This window comes from Ambystoma mexicanum, chromosome 7q (genome assembly GCF_040938575.1).
Source record: "Ambystoma mexicanum isolate Mex_15411 chromosome 7q, UKY_AmexF1_1, whole genome shotgun sequence".
NCBI lineage: Eukaryota > Metazoa > Chordata > Amphibia > Caudata > Ambystomatidae > Ambystoma > Ambystoma mexicanum.
In genome coordinates this window covers 37,832,476-37,856,051 of record NC_090941.1, presented here as the reverse complement: position 1 = coordinate 37,856,051, position 23,576 = coordinate 37,832,476, and the positions used below count along the sequence as shown (strand labels likewise).

General features: G+C 43.2%; 1 protein-coding gene across 2 annotated transcripts in view; it reads left to right on the top strand.

Annotated features, from left to right (window-relative positions):
- The window catches only part of MBTPS2 (membrane bound transcription factor peptidase, site 2), a 471,718-nt gene extending 452,095 nt beyond the window's left edge, over positions 1-19,623 (top strand). Inside the window, exon 11 of one of the 2 annotated variants that reach the window (XM_069640675.1) lies at positions 16,326-19,623. In XM_069640675.1, coding sequence (XP_069496776.1) covers positions 16,326-16,548 — 223 coding nt within the window. In that variant the 3' untranslated portion in view covers positions 16,549-19,623. Of the gene's footprint in view, positions 1-8,537; positions 8,673-16,325 lie in introns of those variants that run through there. The other variant, XM_069640676.1, reaches the window with a different exon arrangement.
- Positions 19,624-23,576: the final 3,953 nt, after the last annotated feature.

Here is a 23,576-nt window from a genome sequence, read left to right as displayed (position 1 = left end):
GGTTGAGCTTTATATCTACCCGACAAGAAGCATCAAAGACTGGCCCTCTCATGGTGTCATGATTCACCTATGGCCGGACATAAGGGCATACGAGCCACTAAGGATCTTTTGTCCAGAATGTTCTGGTGGGCGGGTTGGAATCAAGATGTGCATTCTTATGTATCTACCTGTTCCATCTGTGCAGCCAATAAGTATTCTTTCTCCAAGCCCGTAGGCTTACTGCAGCAGGAACCAGCTCCCAAACAACCGTGGACCCACGTCTCTACAGATTTTATTGTGGAATTGCCTAACTCTGAAGGGAACACAGTCATCATGGTAACTGTGGATTCTTTAAGCAAATTGGCCCACTTCACACCTCTGAGGGGGTTACCTAAAGCCCCCGAGATGGCCAAAATATTCTTGAAAGAAAAAGTGCGACTTCATGGTCTACCGGAAACCGTGGTGTCTGATCGAGGCCCTCAATTCACTTCCCAGTTTTGGGGATCTCTTTGCAAACAATTAGGGATTCAGCGAGCCCTTTCGTCTGGGTGCCACCCACAAAGCAATGGGCAGACGGAAAGGCTCAATCACACGCTAGAACAATATCTCTGTTGTTTCTGTAGCAATAAGCAAGATGACTGGAATGCCTTTCTCCCTATGGCTGAGTTCACTTATAATAACACCAGACATACAGCCATCAATGTGTCTCCCTTTTTTTGCACATTTGGCTACCATCCGAAACATTTGCCGTTATTGAACATCTGAAAGAACTCAAGGACACCCATGTGTTAGCCAATGAGACCTTAAGCGCTAGTCGACATTCCTATAAGACATGGGCCGACAAGAAGAGGAAAGCAGCACCCTCTTGGACGAAAGGTGATAAGGTCTGGTTGGCCACAAAATTCTTACCCCGCTGAACACACATAGGGAAGTTCGCACCTAGATATATCGGACCCTTTCGGATCACCAAGAAGATTAACCCTATTGCTTTTCGCCTCCAGTTACCATCCTCTCTTAAACATGTACATCCCGTGTTCCATTCCTCTCTTTTGAAACCAGACCTACCGGATCCTTACCAAAGAAGATCTGAAAGACCACTTAGTGACTTTCAGTCTGAACCAGCAGAATACAAGGTTTCACGTCTAGTTGATTCCTGTTATCATCATGGAATTCTACAATACTTGGTTCATTGGAAGGGTTATCCCATCGGAGAACGCACATGGGAGCCCGTGAGTCACATTCATGCTCCTCGACTCATTAGGAAGTTTCACAGATTGTATCCGGGCAAACCAGGAGGCCCCCCAAGTAGAAGGGGACATACTGTCATGATTCCTTTCAGACGGCGCTTCTTTGATGTGTGGAGAAGCCATTGACAGGTTCCACTACGTTCGACGGCCGTCTGGAATCACCGTTCTAGTGTTTTCCAAGATGACCGCCGACGTCCTTTAGTGCCGGCTCAGTGCAGCGTTCCTCGCGTTGCACCTTCACTGCTTCTCCCGGCCCGAAGGTAACGCTGTGTTTCCCTGTCCGTTTTTCCTCCGTTGGACACTGTGTTCTTTCTCTCCAGTTACCTTGCTGTTTTGTCTAACCTTCCGGTATTTCTCTTACCGGCCCTTCCGCTCTGCTCTCTTCTTCCCTGCTCTCTTCTCTCTTTCCCTCATAGGCGCCTCAGTTTCCTTACCTCTGGAGCCATCCGCGCCTTTTTCTTACTTGGGAGTCTCTTGCTGACATTCTCGGTGTTTGTGCTCCCCTATCTCGCCTGCTCCGGCTATCCTCCATTCAACTGGTAGGCTTCCACTGTTCCTACCTCTGCATCTGTCGGATCTACTCAGCTTACGAGGATTGTATTCCGCCCACTTCATCATCTGAGACCATATTGCCAGTACTTCCACCGCAGGGTTTTTTCTGCCATTGGGGCTTTTTCCCTGCTCAGGAGCCGGCTCCCGGGAGTCCCCGCTGTTCGGTTCCCCAATCACCCGACAGTGTGGCATCCCAGGGAGCTCACCCCTACTTAAGCCAAAAGAAGGAAGCCAAGAAGACCGGCAAAGAACAGCCCCGAAGACGTCCAGGAAGGAAGTCGGAGTCACAGGATAACCCTACGGATAATTCAGGTGAGGAGGAAGGGAGGGAAGCCTTAAAGGACTCAGACAGCCTTGACAATATTTGCTTTGCAATAAACCCTAGATTTTGGAAATTGAACCTCGTGTCTGTCGTATCAGTTTGTGTATGGTGATTGTGCCTTGTTTCCATGCGCAAGGTTCTTCAGGGCCTAGCAAAAAATGGTGCCCGAATAGGGACCCTCCCCCATTTGCTCCATCGTGTACATTGAATTTGAAGAAGGTGAAAACAAATCGAGGACAAGGCCGTCGAGCCTGGATCAAGAGGTGTTCGGGGCGCCCCTGTGAAAGTGATGAGACTCCTTTGCAGATCTGTAAACAAGCGGTCCCTGATCGATGCGTCCGGCCGAGGGAGCATCGAGGCGAGGGTCCCGAAACGAGGCAGATTGAGCCAGGTACGCAGTCACGACGATCCTTGGTTGCGTCTGTATACAGACGAATTGCGTCTTGAGAGACGAGCTGATTGATCAGGTGAGTCATGCCCTGATTCAGCCCTGGTATTGGTTGAGAGTTGCTCTTGCAAGATCAAACGCCCAGGGTAAGGTACAAATAAGATCAAACATGCCTGGGAAATTTTCTTCCTGTCTAGTGGGATTTTTCCACTGCGGTAGACAATCTTTGGAACAGGCCTGGCTGCGCCACCCGTAGGGTCGCCAGCGTTCGAGATTTATGTGAAATATGGAATAGGAGCAACAATGTTTAATGAACTTTGACATAAGCAGACCAGACATGTAGAAGATTTTCAATGGCCGAAAGACGGTACTTTTGAGATGCCCCGAATAGAGCCTTTGGAATCAGTTCTGCTCCGCAAGAAAGCACGCCCGCGACATTTGACATCATTAGAGACTGGAGGAAAGAAGCTAACCTCTGTTTAAAAAGTAGAGAGAAACATGCACGAAGGCACAAATCAAAAGCAGAGAAAGCAGTGGAACTAGAAGAGCTAAAATGGGATGAGGATATTAGAAGCGGGGATAGGAGCATCCAATTAGGCATACAAATGATATATCCACAACAAGAGTTGCATGCCTCAGATGAATTAATAAATAAGATTTTGAATGAAAAAAGACAAGAACGCCCTCAAAGCAAGATTGACATAATTGCACCAGCACCCATTGCTCCACTTCAGTTGCCACCCCCGCTTCCTGTTGTTCCAACTGCACCATCTCCCCCTGAACATGTGATCCCATTTCCCGCTCCACCGACAGAGCATGAATTAGCAGCTATCAGAGAAGGCAGCTCTCCAGAGGCGGGGCCTGCACAGGGAGGAAGCACCAGAGTAACCTGTAGTACGGTTAGCAGGAAGAGGAGAGAAGGAATGGGCAGAAACGTATATTGAAGGAAATGACAAGGGATCCATGCTGAGTGCAATGTATGACTATAAGAAGCTCGGTGAAAAACAGGTAATGTTAGAATGCATAGGAGGGTATCTTATGGATAGATGGAGGCAGTTAATCGGTAGGGTAGCACCGCAGAAGTTGCGGGATCTGAATGCCTTTTCACGTACGAGGGAAAGTGAGGCAGAAATAAAAGAGCACATAGACAGGCTATTTGAGTTTAAAGATGAACTTGATGAATTGCATGCAGAGATGTTTTCTGTTCCTGGGTTTCGGCACCAAGAAATAAGAAAAGGGAAACAGCCGGCCCCATATGTTGTGTAGCGATTCTTTCGGCCGTCAAAACCTGTTAGTGAAGAAATGAAAATATGCACACGCGAGGCGCTTAGATGGATTACGATGGTAGCATTTCTGCAATGGAGGTGTATGATACGTTTGAACAATATACAATAGAAATGCAAAGGAAGGTGTTGCAAGTGATGGTTGAGTATTTGCAAGATACATGTGTTGAGAAAAATGAATGCTGTCCCTCTGAATTAATGACCGTATACAAGAGAGCGCTTTCACCTGAATATGGAAAGACTGTCCTATCCCTCGATTTAGGTATAGTGCTTAATAAGAGAACAAAAGAGGAAACGGCCAGTTCGATATTTCCCATGAGAGAAGTCCCTCCCACTTTTGTGCCAAAAGTAGAAACTCCTGGTGTTGATGGAGCTCTAGCGCTAGTAACAGAAGCGCATTATACATGACAGTATGTACATGTCCCTTTCTCTAGACAAGAGGTGAATAATATAAAACAAACAATCCCTGATTTGAGAAAGAATCAGGCAAAATTTTATAAAGGGATTGAGTCCTATTTGAAATTGTCCATGTTTACAATGAGTGATATTGACCTATTATTTCCTGTGATTCTCCCAGTAGATATATGGAAGCAAATTAGGAATGTAGATGATAATGAAATATTGGGTGGTACCTCGGAAAATATGATAAAAGAAGATACAGACAGAAAGGCTGGCGAGAAGACATCGCCAACTCTGTTAGCATTACCGGCGCGAATAGTACAGAAATTCAAGATTTTGGTGCCCGAGAGAAGAATTATCGGGGACAAATTAAAGGCATGCATGCAAGGTAAAGATGAATTGGCTACTGACTATTTTAATAGATTTGAAGAAGTATTTGCAGATTTTAGTGGTCAAGATCTGAGCACTGAACCTGGAAAGAGACTCTTTGTTGACAAATATGTGAGAGGGTTGCTACCGAAAATTCAAAATTTTATAATGACGTCTGAAAGTCCGTGGCAGCAAAATCACAAAGTGAAGTATTACACGTGGCACAGTACTATGAGAATAGAGTAAATACAGAGAAAGAGGTGAGAGATAGAGTGAATCTAAAAACAAGCATGTTACTGCAACAGGTAGCGAATAATAATAGGGGCAGAGGTAATGCACAAATGAGAGAGAATTACTCCAACATGAACAGAGGTCCAATTGGACTGAATCAATGTGCATATTGCAGGGAAGAAGGTCATTGGCGAGCACAATGCCCACATTTACAGAATAGGAATGGGAATGCCCCGAGAAGACAAAATAGAGATCACCCGGGAACACAAGGACAAAATAGAAACACTAGAATGCCACAAAATCAGAATAACCAAGGAAATAACAACCCGAATCAGAACCAAAACCAACATCAGCAGAATGGTGCAGGAGAAGGGAATGTTTTTGATATTCAATCAAATACATACTATTCTGGTGACTTCACATCGGATGAATATTGTTCAGATAGGACAGCCCAAGACAGGGGTTGGAACCGGTGTCTATTCCCGTTGATCAGAAAGGACCCTACGTAGAAATGAGAATTGGGAATAAGGAGCACACTTTTCTAGTGGACACAGGTGCACAGAAGTGCTCAATAGACCATCACTTGGTTCCAGAGATACCACTATCTGGGCAAAAGAATGTTTCAGTAGGGTTTGCAGGCACCCCAGTAATTAGTCCAGTGTCACAGCCAGTACCCATAACATTAGGTCCATTCACTGAGTCTTGCCCGTTTCTTTTGAGACACAATTGTGGCGAGAATTTATTCGGTTTAAATTTGTTGAAAAAATTAAGTGCGGTTATTCATTGTTCTCCTGATGGAGTGTTTTTGACAATTGCACCACAAAAAATGGCAGTATCACAATTTTTGTCTAAACCATTACCAACTGAATTAAGCAAGGTACTGACTTGAATCTGGGCGATGAATGACAACGATGTTGGTTGTTTGAAAATAGAGCCAGTGAGAATTGTTTTGAAAGAGGGAGTCACATTGCCACGTATCCCACAGTAGAAAACTTCGGTGGAAGGTGAGAAAGCATTGAAATGCATTGTTTCTGATTTGGTAAAACGAAACGTAATTGAAGAAATTACTGGTAGCACTTGAAATAGTCTGATTCTCCCAGTACATAAAAAAGGAGGAAATGAGATACCATTTTGTTTTATAATTGATTTGCGCGCATTGAATAAAGTAGTTGATGCCCAATTCCCATTGTTCCCAGATGTCACTACCATTTTGACAATGATTCCCGCTTTGCTTCATATTTTAGTGTAGTAGACCTTAAGAATGCATTTTTTTAGCATCTCTGTACATCCAGATAGCAGGTATTTATTTGCTTTCACGTTAGGGGCACGTTCTTTCACATTCACACAAATTCCACAAGGTTACACTGAGAGCCCGAGTATTTATAGCAGAGCATTAAAAGAACAGTTAGACATGTTAGAATTGCCAACAGGTTGTGTACTATTGCAGTACATTGATGACCTGTTGATTGCTGCCGACACAGAAGACATTTGCACGGAGAGTACTGTTGAATTGTTGACACATTTGGCTGCACATGGACATAAAGCGTCATTAAAACAAAAATTCCAGTATTGTTGAAAGGAAGTGGCCTATTTGGGCTACCTCCTTTCGAAAGAGGGAAGGAGACTGACACCAGAAATAATAGAAAGCATCTCTGGTATGCCTATTCCAAAGACACAGAAAGAAGTCAGAGCCATAATAGGCATGGCTTCATATTGCAGGCAGTGGATTTCCGATTTCGCTATGATTGTGAAACCTATGCTGGCATTGACAAAGAAGGATGTTGCTTTGCCTTTACCATGGAGTGAGGAATGTCAGAATGCATTTGATCTGCTCAAAGTTGCGTTGTGCTCAGCTCTAGTTTTGGGTACACCAAATTATGAAAAGGATTTTAAGTTATTTGTGCATGAAAATGATGGCTGTGCGCTGGCTGTTTTGACTCGGGAACAAGGAGGAAGAAATGGACCATGCGGTTATTTTTCTTCCGCGCTGGATCCTGTTGCATGCGCTTTGCCGCGCTGTTTGCAAGGTGTTGCTGCGGCTGCCGCGTCAGTAAAACAGACCGAGGGAATGGTTTTGGGTCACGCCTTAACTCTGATGGTGCCCCACACAGTAGACATTCTTTTAAATAGAACACAGACGCAACATCTTACATCAGCTAGACTGACTAGTTACGAAATTGTCCTTTTTGCATCACATATTCAAATTCAGAGATGTTGCGCTTTGAATCCTGCATAGTTAATGCCCCCTCCCAATGAAAGAACGGGTGAGAATGAATCACCACCCCATGATTGTATAATGGTTACTGAACAAGAAACGAAAAGGAGAATTGACCTAACAGACACCTGACAGAAAGAGCCAGACGGAGAACTGTTTTGTGACGTTTCCTGTTTTAAATTGCCCGATGGCACATCAACTGCTGCATATGCCATCACGACACTGAAGAGTATTTTAGAGAGCAAAAGAATTCCATACAATTCAGCACAGGCTGCAGAGATAATAGCATTGACAAGAGCATGTGAAATTTCTTTAAATATGAATGTAAACATATATACTTACAGTCAGTACGCATTTGGGGTGGTACACAATTTTGGTCGACTCTGGGCTGAGAGGGGTTTTCTAACGTCACATGGAACCAAGATCCAACATGGTGCTTTGATAGCAAGATTGTTGTCTGCACTCACGCGTCCAAAGCGACTAGCAATAATGAAATGCGAGGCTCATAAGAAAGTAACATGTAACGTTGGAAAAGGAAATGCATTTGCAGACAAAATTGCAAAACAAACTGCCACTGATCCACGTACAAAAATGTTTATAGCACAGTCAGAAGAAGTGCCCTGGATGATAGAAAATGGGATTGCCACAGTCAAGGAAATGCAAACAGAAGCAACCGCAGATGAAATAAAAGGGTGGGCTGAGGGCTCCGCAGAGTTAGACGTAGAAGGTTGCTGGATGGACAAAGAAAGTAGAAAGTGGATGCTGCCCAACTCCTATGTAACCACAATGGTCATCATGGCCCACAGCCCCACACACATATGTGCTAAAAAAAAAAAATGATTCAGCATCTGGCCACAGTATGGCAGAACCCAAATATTGGAAAAACAGCTGAAAGACTAGTCCAGAATTGTATGACTTGTTTGCAACATAATATTGGAAAAGGAACTACTCCTCCAATAGGTAGTTTTGCCCCCCCTCTATGCCCTTTGAAGTCATCCATTTTGATTTCATAGAAATGGAAGGATGTCAGAACCTAAAATACATCCTGGTGGTAGTCTGTGCATTCAGTAAATGGGTGGAAGCATACCCGCTTAAGGACTGTACAGCAATGAGCACAGCAAAAGTGATGCTAAAGGAATATTTCTCTAGATGTGGCCTGCCACGGGTCATATGGTCAGACAACGGCCTTCATTTTGTTGCCGCTGTGATATTACAGATTTGTGCAGGCCATCAGATTGATAAACGGTTCCATTCCGCCAGGCACCCAATGAGTGCCGGTCTTGTTGAGAGCCAAAACGGCATCTTAAAAAATAAAATAAGTAAGATCTGTTCAGGGAGTCAATTAAAATGGCCAGACGCGCTGCCCTTAGCTTTGTTGTGCATGCGCACGTCTGTGCAAGCTAGGACTGGACTCTACCCATAAGAGATTGTTATGGGGAGACCTGCGAATGTTTGGTGTGCACCACAGCCTAGGCGTATAAGTGAAGTAGAATACCCTTTTCTCAGCACTTATTGTAACCTGTTAACGCAGAAACTCTGTTTGATTTATCAGTAGGTGCAGGAGGCTCTTCCTGTCAGATACACAGGCCCGGGGAATTGTCTGCAGCCGGGAGACTGGGTGCTGATCAAAAACTTTGAGAGGAAGTCTTCACTCGCACCCAGGTGGAGGGGCCCCAATCAAATTCTCCTGGCAATGCAGACTGCAGTCCGTGTGGATGGTTGTAAGGCGTGGATTTATGCCACCCACACGAAAAGAAATCCATTCCCATTGAAAGAACTGCCTAATCCGTACAATAAGAAAGAAACAGCTGCCCTTGATTCGAAAGACTCCATCGCCAGTTCTCTGCCACAAATACTGCCTGAGCCTGAGAAAAAGCCTGAAAATATTGGCAAAGAGGAGAAGGGGCTGAATGTGCCCCAACTTTGCCCAGCTGAACCTGCATCATCACAGGCTGATATAAAGCCTGCTTCATCACTAAATGCATCACAGGCTGACACTGAGCCTGATCTGGAAGTGCATCTGAACTGTTCATTGATCACACAGTACCTGGAGCGATAAGGTACAACCTACGTTCTCAAAATCGAAAAGTGATCTGATCTACGTGTTTTGTTTTCGCCTCTATTCTCATCACGGATGAATTGGGAATTGGAGGCCTAGGGAAGTGGTGCGTGGGGGCTGTACCAATCTGCATCAATTTGGTAGCTCTGGAACGCGGCTTCCCGGTGCAATCTTTGAAAAAAGAAATCCATTTGTTGATCACCTCGTGCGAACAAGAGGGGCGCATATGGTACAAATGCAATTGATGTCTGCTCTGGAGTCTTTTGAGCACTGTGCAGAGGCACAATAATCTTGCCACATGTTTAGCAATCCAGGCTGCCGAGAACTGGCCTAGACACTTTGCTGACCTCTTCAAACATTTTAGTGTTTTAACGGGTGCTGCTGTAAGAACTATTCACGCTGAACTTTGATGGAGAAAAAGAATTGCACACAATGCCCATACTTGCTTCTGTTCCCTCCTGCACCAATACTGATGATGTAATAGATATACAGACCATGAAAAAATCTAGAAGGAGTTGCTATAAGAAATCAATGCTTATGATTACAACACTTGTGTGTATTCTGTGTACAATTATCCCAGTAGTATGTATCCCAGTATTGTGGTATTTGGAGAGCGTGCATCCATTGAGTTCTCTTTTGCCTGCCACCAAAGTACCTGTCACAGATAGCCAAGTCCATGTACTCTTATACTCTCCCTCCAATATAAGAAAGACACAGGGAAGGTTATGGTAATAACATGTTGCTTTTAATTATGAATATGACTCACTCCATCCTGAACAGAACAAACTGATGGGTCTGCACCCATTTATCCCAGCATGGCGGGACAGGAATGGGTTGGTATGTACAGCCATTACCCCTTAATACAGCATGCTATGCATCACTAAGCGCACTATTTTATGGAAAGTGGAATAAGAGTGACACAGGTCAATTAGATAGGACAAACATAGATGAATTTGAGAAAGTGGTAATGGAACCTGTAGGTTGTTCCATATTTAACAGAGCAAGAGTGATAAGGCCAGTAGACAGACTGTGCCTTATAAGTCATCTGTAATCACGTTTCACATGAACCCAGTAGGGAATAAGGGCGTAGTGCCCCCCTCGTATACAATAAATTACAATCCTCGCACTGTCCCATTTTTCTACGGAAAAAAGGTTCCTATTCAGTAGGGACATTCAATAGATGCATGAATATTGCAGTACTTGAGAGAGAAGAATAACCAATATATGTAGGTGATCCCGTTTATTTTGTATGTGGAGAAAAAGCTCCCTGGTTGCCTAGAAATTGGGGTGGAACGTGTTATTTAGGGATCCTTTTCCCCGGGGTATTCCTTTCCCGAACATCAGATATATCAAAATTATCTAGATCGAGTGCCCGGCGGGATGATGAAGCAGGATTAAATGCAGAAGACATAGCAAAATCATTTATACCATTTTGGGGCCAAGCAATAAACTCATGGAATATACGGAGATTGTCCAGAATTTTAGAAAAAACGATAAATGGAACGACTGATATATTATATAATATGACACTAGAAGAAAAGACAGTCAGATTAATGACACTTCAAAATAGAATGGCTCTTGATATAATTTTGGCCGACCGTGGAGGTGTTTTCAAAATTGTGGTGTCAGCATGCTGCGTATTTGTAAGTGACTCCTCCCCTACGATTTTTGAGGCAATAAAGAAATTACACATTCTGAGCTCTGACCTTTGTGCCCCGACAGGTGGTTGGGAACTGAATATAAGATCCTGGTTTTGGGAGTTACTGCGCTCATGGGGATGGAAACTAATTGCAATTTTAGTAACGGTACTCAGAAGATTCATGACATGTTGTTGCATACACTGCCTGCCAATTATTGGCTCTGAAATAACTGATGAATGCATACACATGGTAACAGTGAAAAGAACTCCCAAAGTAGATACGAATGCAAACCACGAAACAGAAACTATGAAAGAGTTCATGTCGATTAATATTGATGACAATTACAGTAGTATGCATAGTTCAGAACTAGATAAATGGTCAGAGGAAGATGCGATGTATGGTTGATGCTCTTGGCATACGGCCAAAAGGAGGATTTGGGAGTCTAGAAATTACCCTACTAAAGCATAGATGGTATATTATGTTGGCCGAAAACCAATCGCACCATATGCCCTACATCGCCAAATACAGACTCGTCAGCATGACCATAGAGCGTCCATTTTGTACCCGCAAGATCCGCCATTTGCTTTTCCTTGCCTTTCTGTTCAAACGCTTTGCAAAATGTATTTCATTTCGTTCTGCTCTTACACGAAGCAAGGCCACAAGTTACATGTTGAGAGACCGACCCAGACAGAAATGCAAAGCAGTACAGAAATACATTGTTTTCCTCACTCATAAGTCCTTGAAGGCAAGCAGAGAGGCATTTAATCACCAAGCCAGGTGCCAGCTGGTCTCGCTGAAACTGTAGAAACAGGCCGTTAAAGGCATGAATTATACTTTACTAACAGCCCCCCTTTCGGGCCCTCTTAGATCAGGCTGACATCTAGTTCACGAATAGAAACTGGAAGATAGCATGCTTTGATATGTGTCTCTCCTACGAACATAGTCTGCTCACTAAACAAGTGCTTTATGTTTTCCATAATAAAGAATCATGTCTGCTTACTGCAAATTGCAACTGTTGCTAAACCAAGTAATATGGATTAAGAAACATTTCATAATGTGTCATATTCGTCATAATTGTCAATCACCGAACCCTAGCTCAAGAAGATACATTATGGGCGGTTTTGATGTGTCACAAATAGATTGTACGATTGTCTTTTTCTATGTATGATACTGTTGTAGAATGCTCACTCTCTTGCGTCTCACGAGGTCTGGGTGACGCACGTTGCAAGACTTAAGATCCAGTCGGCCGTCTGAGTATATTTGCTTTGCAATAAACCCTAGATTTTGGGAATTGAACCTCGTGTCTGTCGTATCAGTTTGTGTATGGTGATTGTGCCTTGTTTCCATGCGCAAGGGTCTTCAGGGCCTAGCACAAGTATGAGCCCCTTTTGAATGTACTATTTTGTTTTGATGTGGGCAGTTCTTCATGTTTTGCCTGGTAGTACCCTCTGTACCACTCATTATTCATTCATATCCCCTTACTGTTCCAAACATGGCAATACCTACAGAGAATTTTCTTTTGACCCTGCAGCACATGATGCTGCTCATCTATCTGGAACATTTGTAAACCTAGGCCGACTATCTAATCAATGACATGCCATTCTTTTAACATACAGATTTGTTAATACGTTTTCGTTTCAGGAACTCTTACTGAGTTACAGCATTTGTTGAAGGTAACTTTGTGCCTATACACTGCTGGGGTTAAACCATAGGTAAATCTGTATTCTGGAACGTGGGTTTGAGTATCATAACTCCTTGTAATCACAATAGTAAGATTATGATTTAGATTTAATGTCTTCTAGTTTGAGCGAACACTCGTGGCACTTCTATTTGACCTAGTGCTTGGACACTTCACTTTTGGTATCTGCAGCCATAATTCAACAATCGTCGACCAAGGAAATGTTTCATTTAAATACATCATTGCAGCATCCAACTGCGGGATAGTCAAGTAAGAAGAATGTATTTATCTAAGACAGTGACTGTTTTCTTTATAGGCATTCATGTAATGTGACTTGACCCATGATCTTCAAGCCAATACGGCCTTTATAAAGTTATGAGTTAAACATTGGCACCTTCAGTTATGTGACTTAGACGGCACATGTTCAGAATACACAGGAAGTAGAGATGGGTACCTCATATTTCAGCCACTTCTAGATTACCTTTACAAGTTAAAAGCTTCTTTAATGTTTTTTTGTTTTTTTCTTTCCTTTGCCTTTACTTGAGATGGGTTTGGGTAGGAGTGTCTATTTAAGCACCTTTATTATTTTTAATGAATCATTTCAGCACTTTAGCACCCTGGAAGGGGGCGCTGGACAATCAGGAAGCTCGGAACTCAGCTGTATTTTCTGGTACAAATCGCAATTCTGTGCTACTGTTACTAGACCAGCCCAAACGCTGGCAACCTGCACTCCGTATAGATTACCTCTGCTCTGGAGCTGGGTCTGCTCTTTAAACAATAAAATACATTTTTTAAAAAAACATAAACCCAGCGATTTGGATGGAAGGCAAACCTCTTGTGTAGCTGCCATTTCAGGCTTCCTTGACCCATACAACAAAGTCAATGAAGCAGAGAGGTTAGAATGCCAAAGTTCATGAGCACCGCTCGCAAGCACCTTCATGGTCCCTGCTCACAGCCATTGATGGGTCTCAGAAAGAGACCAAGAGTATCGATTTGTGCAGATCATTAAACAGAAGCAGCTCAAAGCAAGTGCTGCAGGAATGCCAGCTGCACACATGGTAATTCCAAGATAGTCAACCATGTATTTAAAGTCTTGGTGCAGGTGCTGCATACTGTTGCCCTGCACTATTGCAGATATTAAAATGATAGTTCAGTCACCCAGCTGCCAATCAAGTCTCATACCAAAAAGCCCACAGGTGAAGCAAATGCTTGAGTGAGGATCACATTTACCAACAGCAGTGGACTATAAAGGTGGAGGTGACGAGCCTAGTGGTGTGATAGTTTGGATGGTCGGAGGAGGAGAGAAGAAAGAGAGGAACAGAGGAGGTGGACATGAGAGAGAAGTGTAGATGAAGTGGGGAGGAGAGTGACTGGTGGCGAGAAGGTGGGAAGTAGAGCGAAAGCTGAGAGTCTGGGAAGGAGAGAGAAAGCGAGAGATCAGAGAAGAGAGAACAGAGGAGGTGGGAAGGACTGAGCAGAGGCAGACGAGAAAGAAACGCAAACAAGGCAGTAGGAGAGAAATGAGCTGAGAAGGTTGAAGGAGAGAGAGCGTTTATGATGGAGAAGAGTGCAAGAGATGGAAGTAGAAAGAAAAAGGGGTGGTATAGAGGAAAAAGGATCAGTCGAGAGGGAAGAAGATGGGGGAGATGGGTAGAGAGAACTGAAATAGTGGTAGAAAAAGAATTAGTAGGAGAAAGAGAAAGGAGTGGAGTGGAGAAGCGAAAGAGAGATGGGAAGAACTTTGCAGATCAACGAGTAGGTGGAAGAGTGAGTGAGTGAGTGTTAGAGCAGTGATGAGCTGGAGAGGAGAAAAAGAGAGGATAACACGTAACATTGGGGAGACCGCCTAGAGGAGCATACCTACATCTTGCAGAGGTTAAACAGTAGTTGAAAGGCCTCATATTATACCTGAGGGGCCAGGAAGGGAACCACTCAGATTTGCCTGTCACTGCAGAAAGAGGGGAACTCTGATCATCTCCGGGTCCAACTGCCCTGAAAGAGTCTGATACCTGATCCAGCCCATATTACCCAAGGCAGCAGCAGTAGTGGTACCAGGTATACTACAAGTGCAGGAGGAGCAACGCAATATACTGACAAGTCACCTGTCAAGAATGACCCAACAAGAGCAAAGAAAGAAGTGCAGGACACTATACATTTCAGAGTCTGTGTATGACACTTTGCCACCAAGAAGACAGATTTGTTTTGGGCGGTGGGGTGGCAGTTGTGGACAAATAAGGAAGGGCCACGGTTTAAGGGAAACCCTAACAAAGATGTACATGTTCATGTCTTAGAGCCCACAAATGAGCTCAGTTTAAAACCTCATTCATTTGTTTGCTGAGTAAAGAAAAGGGAAAATGTATATATTGTGCTTTGGGTTTTCTGACACGCCTTCGGCCATAACAATTAAATCTCCTCCCCCTCAAATCTTTATTTCAATCCATGTAATATGTTTATAATATTTGACGCTGGAATCACTTGCAAGATCTTGGGAACCTAGATTATTGAAAAGATTCTTAATAGAAATTTGTGGCATTTTAGATTTGCCAATTATGGACCGACAATGTTATGTCTGCACTTAAGTGCAGCCAAAAGCCAAGGTGAGAACATAAGGGCTCATTATGTGTTTGTCGTTTACCTCCAAAAATGGCTGGTTGTTTGGCGGTGCAGGAAAAATTGAGGTAAACAGTATTACCTGCACTTTTTTCCCGCACTGCCAAACTCGTAATGAGCCCCATAGTTTCTTAGGTCAGTGTAACAAAAATATTTACTGTTCATCTGAGGCTGTGTCAAGTAAACTAGTTCATTTTCTCTCACTTGATATAGTGGGTTGTTGGAACTATGTTTCAAGAGCTTTTGAGTGCTAATAATTACTCCATCTTTTGTATTAACGTTTTACTGACACATCATGATTTTTTTAATGATCTCAATAAGGGTGAATGGCATACATTGATTTTGAGCTTTTTTCGAATCTGTGCATTTAATATTGAATTTAAAAATGCAAAAAAATACATTATGCAACTCTGTCATATGTGACGGCTTGAAGCAAGTACACCTAAAAAGGAGCTGTGTGAAGTTGAAGAGGAGAATTAGGCAGAGCTCTTTTGTAAATGGAATTTTTATCATGTGTTAATCTTGTTCCTCTTTTTTTCAAATGTATAGTAAACTCGTAGCTGGAGGGTTTTAGCTGTTCAATTGATATCACAAAGAAGGGAGTCATCCATTGTTCGATATATATGTCTACAAAAGTATTAAGTTGTTAAAAATGCATATTTTCAAACTTTATGGTCTATATTTTTCAGTGGATATAAACAAGATAGGGGTAACCAGAGATACAGCTCTCTGAGGGTTTTTCCAATTATTTCCCAACTGACTGGTGGAGCCGTGCAGCACACACTTCTCCTTTTTCCTACCAGACCACGTTTGCAAGAGATTTCCGGAGTGCAAAAGTGTCCCACACCTTCCTGTATTGTCTGGTGATGTAATGGCTTGCGTGCCTAAGCTATTAGACAAGAATCAAGAAGAGCAAGAACATGCAAAGGAAAGTTATCAATACAAAATGTATTCAACGTATACATTTCCCATAAAGACAAACCAACACAAGAATTTGGTATAAACAATAATTACAAAATCTTCGGGGTAAATTGATGTTCTACGGCCAAACCGCCTACCAAAACCATTATATCAAACATCCATCCACATTGTAACTCCAATCATCCGACAAACACTGTGAATACCTCAGACATAATATGCATCAATCCTATTAAAAAACATGACTGGTAATTCTGTTCCTTTTCAAACAGGTTTCGAATACCTACGTTGTAAATTCGGCATCATGGTTCTGCTTATTCATGTACCTAATAAATGCTAAATATTATTGAACGTTTTAGCCCCAATTCACAAATGTGTTTACCCGAGAAGTACTTCAATATTTATTTCATTACCTCCCTTAACTAACCTCAACAGATACCTCATTTCACTTTCTGGAGCGCTGGCAGTCATCAATGCTGTACCTTGCTTTGCCCTAGATGGACAATGGATTCTGAGTTCTTTTCTGGAAGCCACCATAAGAACACATATTGTGGAGAAACAGAACAGAGAGCTCATCGGGTTCTTTATCCTGCTTGCAGGCAGCTCACTACTGGCTGCAAATGTGGCCCTGGGCCTTTGGATGGTGACAGCACGATAGATGAGCAGCTTGTGGCTGCCCTACAGAACATCATTTTTTGTTGAATCCCACAACAGGAATTGGCGATCGCCACCTTTATAGAATGGCTTTGCATGAAGAGATTGGAGAAAGGAAATAGGATAAATTCTGTCTGGAAGTGGCAGAACAAGTTATGTTTCTAACTAGAACAACTGAGAAGAAACACTTGTGCTCAGTTAATGCTCTTCCAGATATAAATGTTTTAAGGACATATCCTTTTTGGAAAATAAATCAACAGGATGACCCTGGAAATCAAGTTTGATAATAGTTTAAGTCCATCTCTGTACGTAGGGATTCCTGTCAATTTAGCAATTACCGCAATTTAAGTTACACATCCATTTAAGGTGGCTGTTTTAAGCTCCTCAATTAAGTCTGTCTACGGATGTGCAATTATGGACTGTCAGCTCAGATGTTGCCTTCTTATCTAACTGCCATAAGAAAATCGAAACTCTGAAGTGACATTGGTAGGCTGTAGATTTTGATGGCAAATATCATCTTCATTCTCTTGGAGAAATTGTTTTTTTGAGACATTGTAAAGTATTATTGAAACTGCATTTGTGACCTGTACTACGATTATCTAGTCTTTTGTTATTTTTCAAACAGTTATTACATAACAGAAAGGCATTTGGTACAATTGTCTGTATTTTATGTCCAATTGTGTAGGACTGTAGTAGACCAGATGTCTACATGTGTTTCACGAAAGCACCCCGATGGAAACTCTAGACATTTGATATGTAGTAGTTTCTCAAATAATGTGTGTCTGTACCTTAAACTATTGACTATAGGGAGTTAACAAAGCTACTTAACATTCAATGCAATCTACGGACACGCAAGGGATTTTTGAAAAATCAACAATGTAAATTGAGCAACAGACCGCTCAAAATGAATTAATGGAGCCTTTTACGTGCTGTGTACTTTACAGAAAGTATAAATTAAGGTATGTCCTTGTTTTTAGTTATCTAGGCTAACTACGGAAGTTAGGTATGTCTCCCATCAGGCAATTTCCAAGAGAGTGGCACTTTGTGAACCAAGCTTGAAATACAGCTTTGCACAAAGGTAACCGGGAAAACTTTTAAGCACCTTTGTAAACGTTTGGCATACAGAGAATTTTCACACAGATCTCTTGCATCCATCTTGTATTCATTATCTACAGTGTAATCAAATGATCTGAAGAAGCGCCTTCTTAGCACAAAACTTGTGCAGGCTCATTTACTATTTAGTTCAAAACTGAAAGTAAAATACAGACACTTCAACAAAAAACCTTTTGTGTTAATGGAATAACGAAGTCTCTAGAATAACAGTGAAAGTCATGCTGTCACTTTCAAATTATTCTCTCATCGATGCAAGAGATTGGGGGTGATGCAGCACAGGCAGAGGCCAACAAATATATGTCAATTGGATTCGGTTTCTCTGTGGATTGTCCATTTAACATAAAGAGTTGTTTGTTAGGACAACTGATTTATAATGAAAGCAATAACATTTTGGGGAATAAAAGTCAACAGCCTTTGATTTTATCAATCCGAAATATACAACATATGTAGCTGTAAAGACATAGGTCTTTATTAAGTGATATTGAATAAATTGTGCCGTATATTTTATCAGTAAAAACCTTCTAACAGAACCATGCATTTATAAATTAAAACCCTTGAGCCCTCGGATCTAATGAGTAAACCCTTTGTGGTTTGTGACTGTAAATTACAAGGTATACTCATGAATGAAGTCCCGTATGGGCTGTCCCAGGTGTTTTGTTTTATGTTCTTTTCTAGGTGCAGTAAAAACAAAATATTATACATTGTTTTAATAGTTTTGAAGTTTAGTAATGTAATCTGTGGGGGAAAAAAATCTCTGTTGGTATTCATGTGATTTATGAAATGTGGACAACAACATTAATTCTCCTTCCTTTATGGGTATATTCAAATGGGTTTTGAGTAAGTGTGTACACTGTGTTGATGTCTGGATCAAGGATACCTGAGTTACCCATCTCCACACTTCCTTCACTCCAACTCTTCTGAGGGCCCAGTCTCCAAGTAGTCTACTTTTTTGCACTGTTTGCTTCTTGAAACTGATGCAAGATTTCTGTCGGGCTGTGATATTGTTATTCACCAGCCGCAGTTCGCCCTTCAACTCACTCCCCATCTCTAGTCTGTAACAGTATCTGAGACCTAGTTTGCAGGTGTCTTGTAACTTTCGTCTCAGTCTATGGTTCTTCCCCTTGGAGTATACGTGCACCTGTTCATTATTACCCTGTTGGTGGTTAGTTACAGTTAGTTTTGCTGCTGCAACACCTGAGAATTCAAAGGGCAGAAGGAGTTTGTGATTATAAACAGGAAGGAGTGAAAGAGGATCTCAAAGAGAGGAAGGCATAAGACAGACTAAAGTTTGAGAAGACCATATAGGGAAAGGGCTACATGTGGGCACTGCATCTTCCAGACTAGTGAGACCAAAAGGAGGTACAATTATGTCAGAGCTTAGAGGAGGCGGTAGGAGTACGGAGAAAGGAAGGAGGAGATGGGGAAGACCAGGAGAGAAACAAGAAAGGGGCTCAAGGAATGAGAGAGGTCCAGCCAGAGTTGGGAATTGGGGAGTAGTCAGCGAGCCCCTGAGCTAAGGTCAAAGTCCCTGCCCTCAAGACCCCATCCCACTTGTAAAGGACCGGTCATAAATTGTGGTGATTGTACATGGTTAGCCTCGTCATACTGTCAGTCGTGGTGCATATTTGGACTGCATCAGCCAGTTACCCCTGGACAAATACCACATAGTAAAGAATAAAATGGGCAATAACTACAGGACTGGTGAAAAAAGTGTGATGGCCACTTAAAATACTTTACTCTGAGCTATTTTTATCATCCCTGGATTACCTGGCAAGGGGACCTGAAGTAACCCTTAACTAAGCCATAGTTTAGGATTAGGTTAGTTTGGGGTGGAGGACTGATTTTAGTTGAGACATCCTGAAAAGCACTTTTTTTTTTATTTGACAGGATATGGAACTCCTCTTAGAAATAGGGACTAGAACAGATTTGTTCCTAACTTTACTTAATAAAGCAGTGTTCAATTATGCCTCTGTGTCTGCCTCCTCTGTCTGACTTACCACATTGCTCACTTGTTTCAAATCCGAGGAGAGGCCATTCTGTTATTAGTTTTCCATATTTTTCAATCTCAAGGAAAATATATCCTGTTATTTGTCTGTCATCCTTTTCTTTTTTTACGTACACATAAAACCTCTTCAAACAAGTACTGTTTGCGTCTCATGGATCCCACTCCGCTTTGTCATAGGCTGCAAGTGGAAATTGACTTTTATTTTGTTTTGCTGGGGGATCCCCCCTAGTGCAGGAGTCGGGGGGGCGGGGGGGTTATTTTAGTCATCCCCATAAACATTTGCATCTCAGCCCCTCGGAAGATAAATCAGGAACACCTTGAAAATAGCTGAATTTCTTATAATGTCAGTAAAGTACAAAATGCACACACTTTTTATACCCCCAAAAAAATGCATATCAAGATTTCCTGTACAGTGCAACGTAACATGGGATTTCAGAGTACTTCTGCTCAGACCGTCAAGGGGTCTTGTGGGGAAGTGTCTTGCATCTGACCCTAGCGTCCACAGTTCAAATCCTGGCCCAACACGAATGCACGGAACGCACTGCAGAATTGACAAATACGTGTAAAGTGTCCAGGATTGGGGAGCCGGATCGGGGGAGACATTTTCTGACGGATCCCATATGTGGGAAGATCCGGCCCAATGACAGCATTGACTGCAACCTCCCTACCCAAGAATTGTAGGTTTTGGAAGAACTTCTCTACATTTCATTCAGAGGCCATGACATAGACGCTACTGTAAGTTATTTGCCTGTCTCACAGACGTAGAAATTCTTCCTATTTAAACTTGGTTCACACCTAGAAAGTTACATTGATGCTCATCTAGAAAGTCCTTACTGAGGTAGTACTGTAACTTATCTGCCTTCGCCGCACACTTAGAAACTGTTCTTGCAACATTGAATCACATCTTGAAAGTGCACACTGAGAAATTACTGTGAATTACTTAACCTGTGCTTCACACTTAGAATTGTTCCTGCTAACTTGGTTCACACCTAGAAAGTTACTTTGATTCACATCTAGGATGTGCCCACTTAGTATTGTGATTTATTTACCTGTGCTGCACCCTCAGCATTGTTCCGATTAGCTTGATTCACACCTAGATTGCTAAGTTGATTCACATCTAGAAAGGGGAATCTGTGTGATATTACTGTGATTTACTTGCCTGTGTCGCTCACAAATTTGTTCTTATTACATTGATTTACATCTAGAAAGTGCCCACTGAGATTGATTTACTTGGCTGTGCCGCTCACTTGGAATTTGTTCTTGTTACATTGATTCACATCAAGAAAGTGCCCACTGAGATTGTACTGTGTTTCACTTACCTGCGCCACACACTGTGTTTTCCTGTGCGACTCAATTAGAAATTGTTCTTGTTAGTTTGTTTCACATCCAGAAAGCGCAAACTGAGCTATTAATGTGTTTCACTTACCTGCGCCACACACTGACATATTACTCTGATTTATTAACCAGCGCCACACACTTAGAAACGGCTCTTGCTGATTCCATTCACATCTAGAAAGTGCACGCTGTGATATTACTGTGATTCACTTGCCTGTGTCGCTCATCTAGAATTTGCTCTTGTTACACCGATTCACATCTAGAAAGTGCCCACTGTGATAGTACTGTAAGTTATTTGCCTACCCTGCACTCTTAGAACTGTTCTTGTTAGATTGATTCAGAGCTAGAAATCGCACACTTAGAAATTGTTCTTGTTACATTAAGATCTAGAAAGCGCACATTTAGCAATTGTTCTTGTTACATTCATTCACATCTTGAAGGTGCCCACTGAGATGGTACTGTGATTTATTTAACTATGCCACACACTTAGTTTGTTCCTGTTGGATTGATTCACATCTAGAGGGTGCCAGCTGTGATAGTGCTGTGGTCTGTTAGCCTACGCCGCACACTTAGAATCTGTTAGTGGTGCACTGTCTCACACCTAGAAAATCACACCTTGTGATACTACTCTGAATACTGGTCTGCGTCCTCCTATAAGAGAACTGTGTTTTTAGACCTGTGTCGCATGCCTTGACGTTTTGTTAATTCTGCATTCAGCCCATCTATAGAGTGCCGCTTTGGAATTCCCCATGTGTTTGGCCCGCTCTCACTCTATCCAAGTGTCACTAACCTAGGCACTGCTACTGCATCTAGACTTCCATTCTACTGTTGCCCTCTTTGGCCCTCTCCCACTGTCCCGGTGTCTAGAGTCTAGACGCAGATTCTACATCTAGGGCCACTGCATCCATTGTTACGGGTGCATCAATAACAAAGACCTCCTCTCCAACCTGGCCTGATCCCTGGCCTCCCTGCACCAAGCCCCCCTTAGCTCACCCCTGGAGGCACTTAACCCGCACTCTAGCACCCAACTTCACCCCTCTCCAACCCTTCCTGATCCCTGGACACCCAACGCCCCCTTAACTCGCCCCTCACGACACATAAACCGCACTCTAGAACCCAACTTCACAACCCCCCTCTATCCTCCTATCCGCAAACCACGACCCCTCTCCGTACAACAGTACACCCGGACGTCACCCACTCACTCTCCTATCACCATCCCTCATCCAACTCTAAGATCAGAGGAGCACTCTGGCGCGCTAAAAACACCTGCCACCTCAAACGCTCATCCCTCACTCCTCTACCCAAACACATCATCATCCACTCTCCCTCTGACATCTATTGAGAACATCCCGATACCCCCTGCCCACACACCACGTCCTTTATCGAATTCCGAAGCCAGAGGAGCCCTCTGGCGCTCCAAACAGCGCAAATCCACCTCGACTACCACACCATCCTGGTGCCCATTGAGGAACTCCCCACCCTCTCAACCTACCTCCCATGCTGCCCTCTCCCTCCCCCTTAACCTCTACTCTACCCCCACCAACAGACCCACACCCCTTCATATCACTTCCCTTCTCTGAAAGTAGCTTGACTCGCCCTTGCTAGAATGGTAGCCTTATCTCCCACACCCTCTTACCCCCCACTATCTCCCACACCCCTATGGAACCAAAACCCACAAAATGCCAGAAAAGTGACTAGTCGTCTACTTCCACCCACCACACCTCACCACTTCTGCTTCAGTCCAACCCCCCTACCTCTCCCTTTCCTTAACCCCAGAAACTCCCCTCTTCCAGTTTCCTCCCCCTTGTTCTTAACTTCTCACCCAGGACACCAAAACCCCCAGCGCCCTCCATACGCAATCCAAAAATGACACCCCAATTGTTCCAGCCTCCCTACCCCCCTTGACCCACCCCTTGTCTCTCACTTACCTACCTCCGCCCCCCTACTCTTCCCGCCCCCCCATCGAAGTAACCCTCTCAACCGACACTCAAAGTCCACACACATCAAGCCACCCCCACACCTCAACCGGTCCCAACCACCCTGAATGATTCTACCACCCCCACTAGCCCATAGGGAACCCATGTCCACCACACTCCCACTGCGATGAGCATCATGAAAACCACCTCCCCTCACAAAGTCACATGCATTCTTTTTAACGCCCGCTCCATAGCAAGTAACAGACGCAGCATCTTTGACCTCCTATCCTCAATCCCAACCTCATTTTTATCACCGGAACCTGGTTCTCCGACGACTTTGCCCCAGTAGCACACGAAGCCTTGCCCCCGGCTACTCGCTTATCACCCACAATAGACCCTCCAGAGGTGGCAGAGTGGCAATCCTCTTCAAACCCCTTTTTTCTGTCTCACTCATTGAATCCCAGACATGCAATGCCTCCTGTGAATCCCGTCTGGTAAAACTCTGACTAGCATGGACTTTAACCCACAGCTTCCTACTCATCTACATACCCCCTGGATACGACAGACACTTCGCCAACAACCTCTGTGACTCAATAGCTACCATTCAGTTAAATCACCCTTCTCTTACACTCCTGGGAGACTTCAATATCTGGTTCGATATCC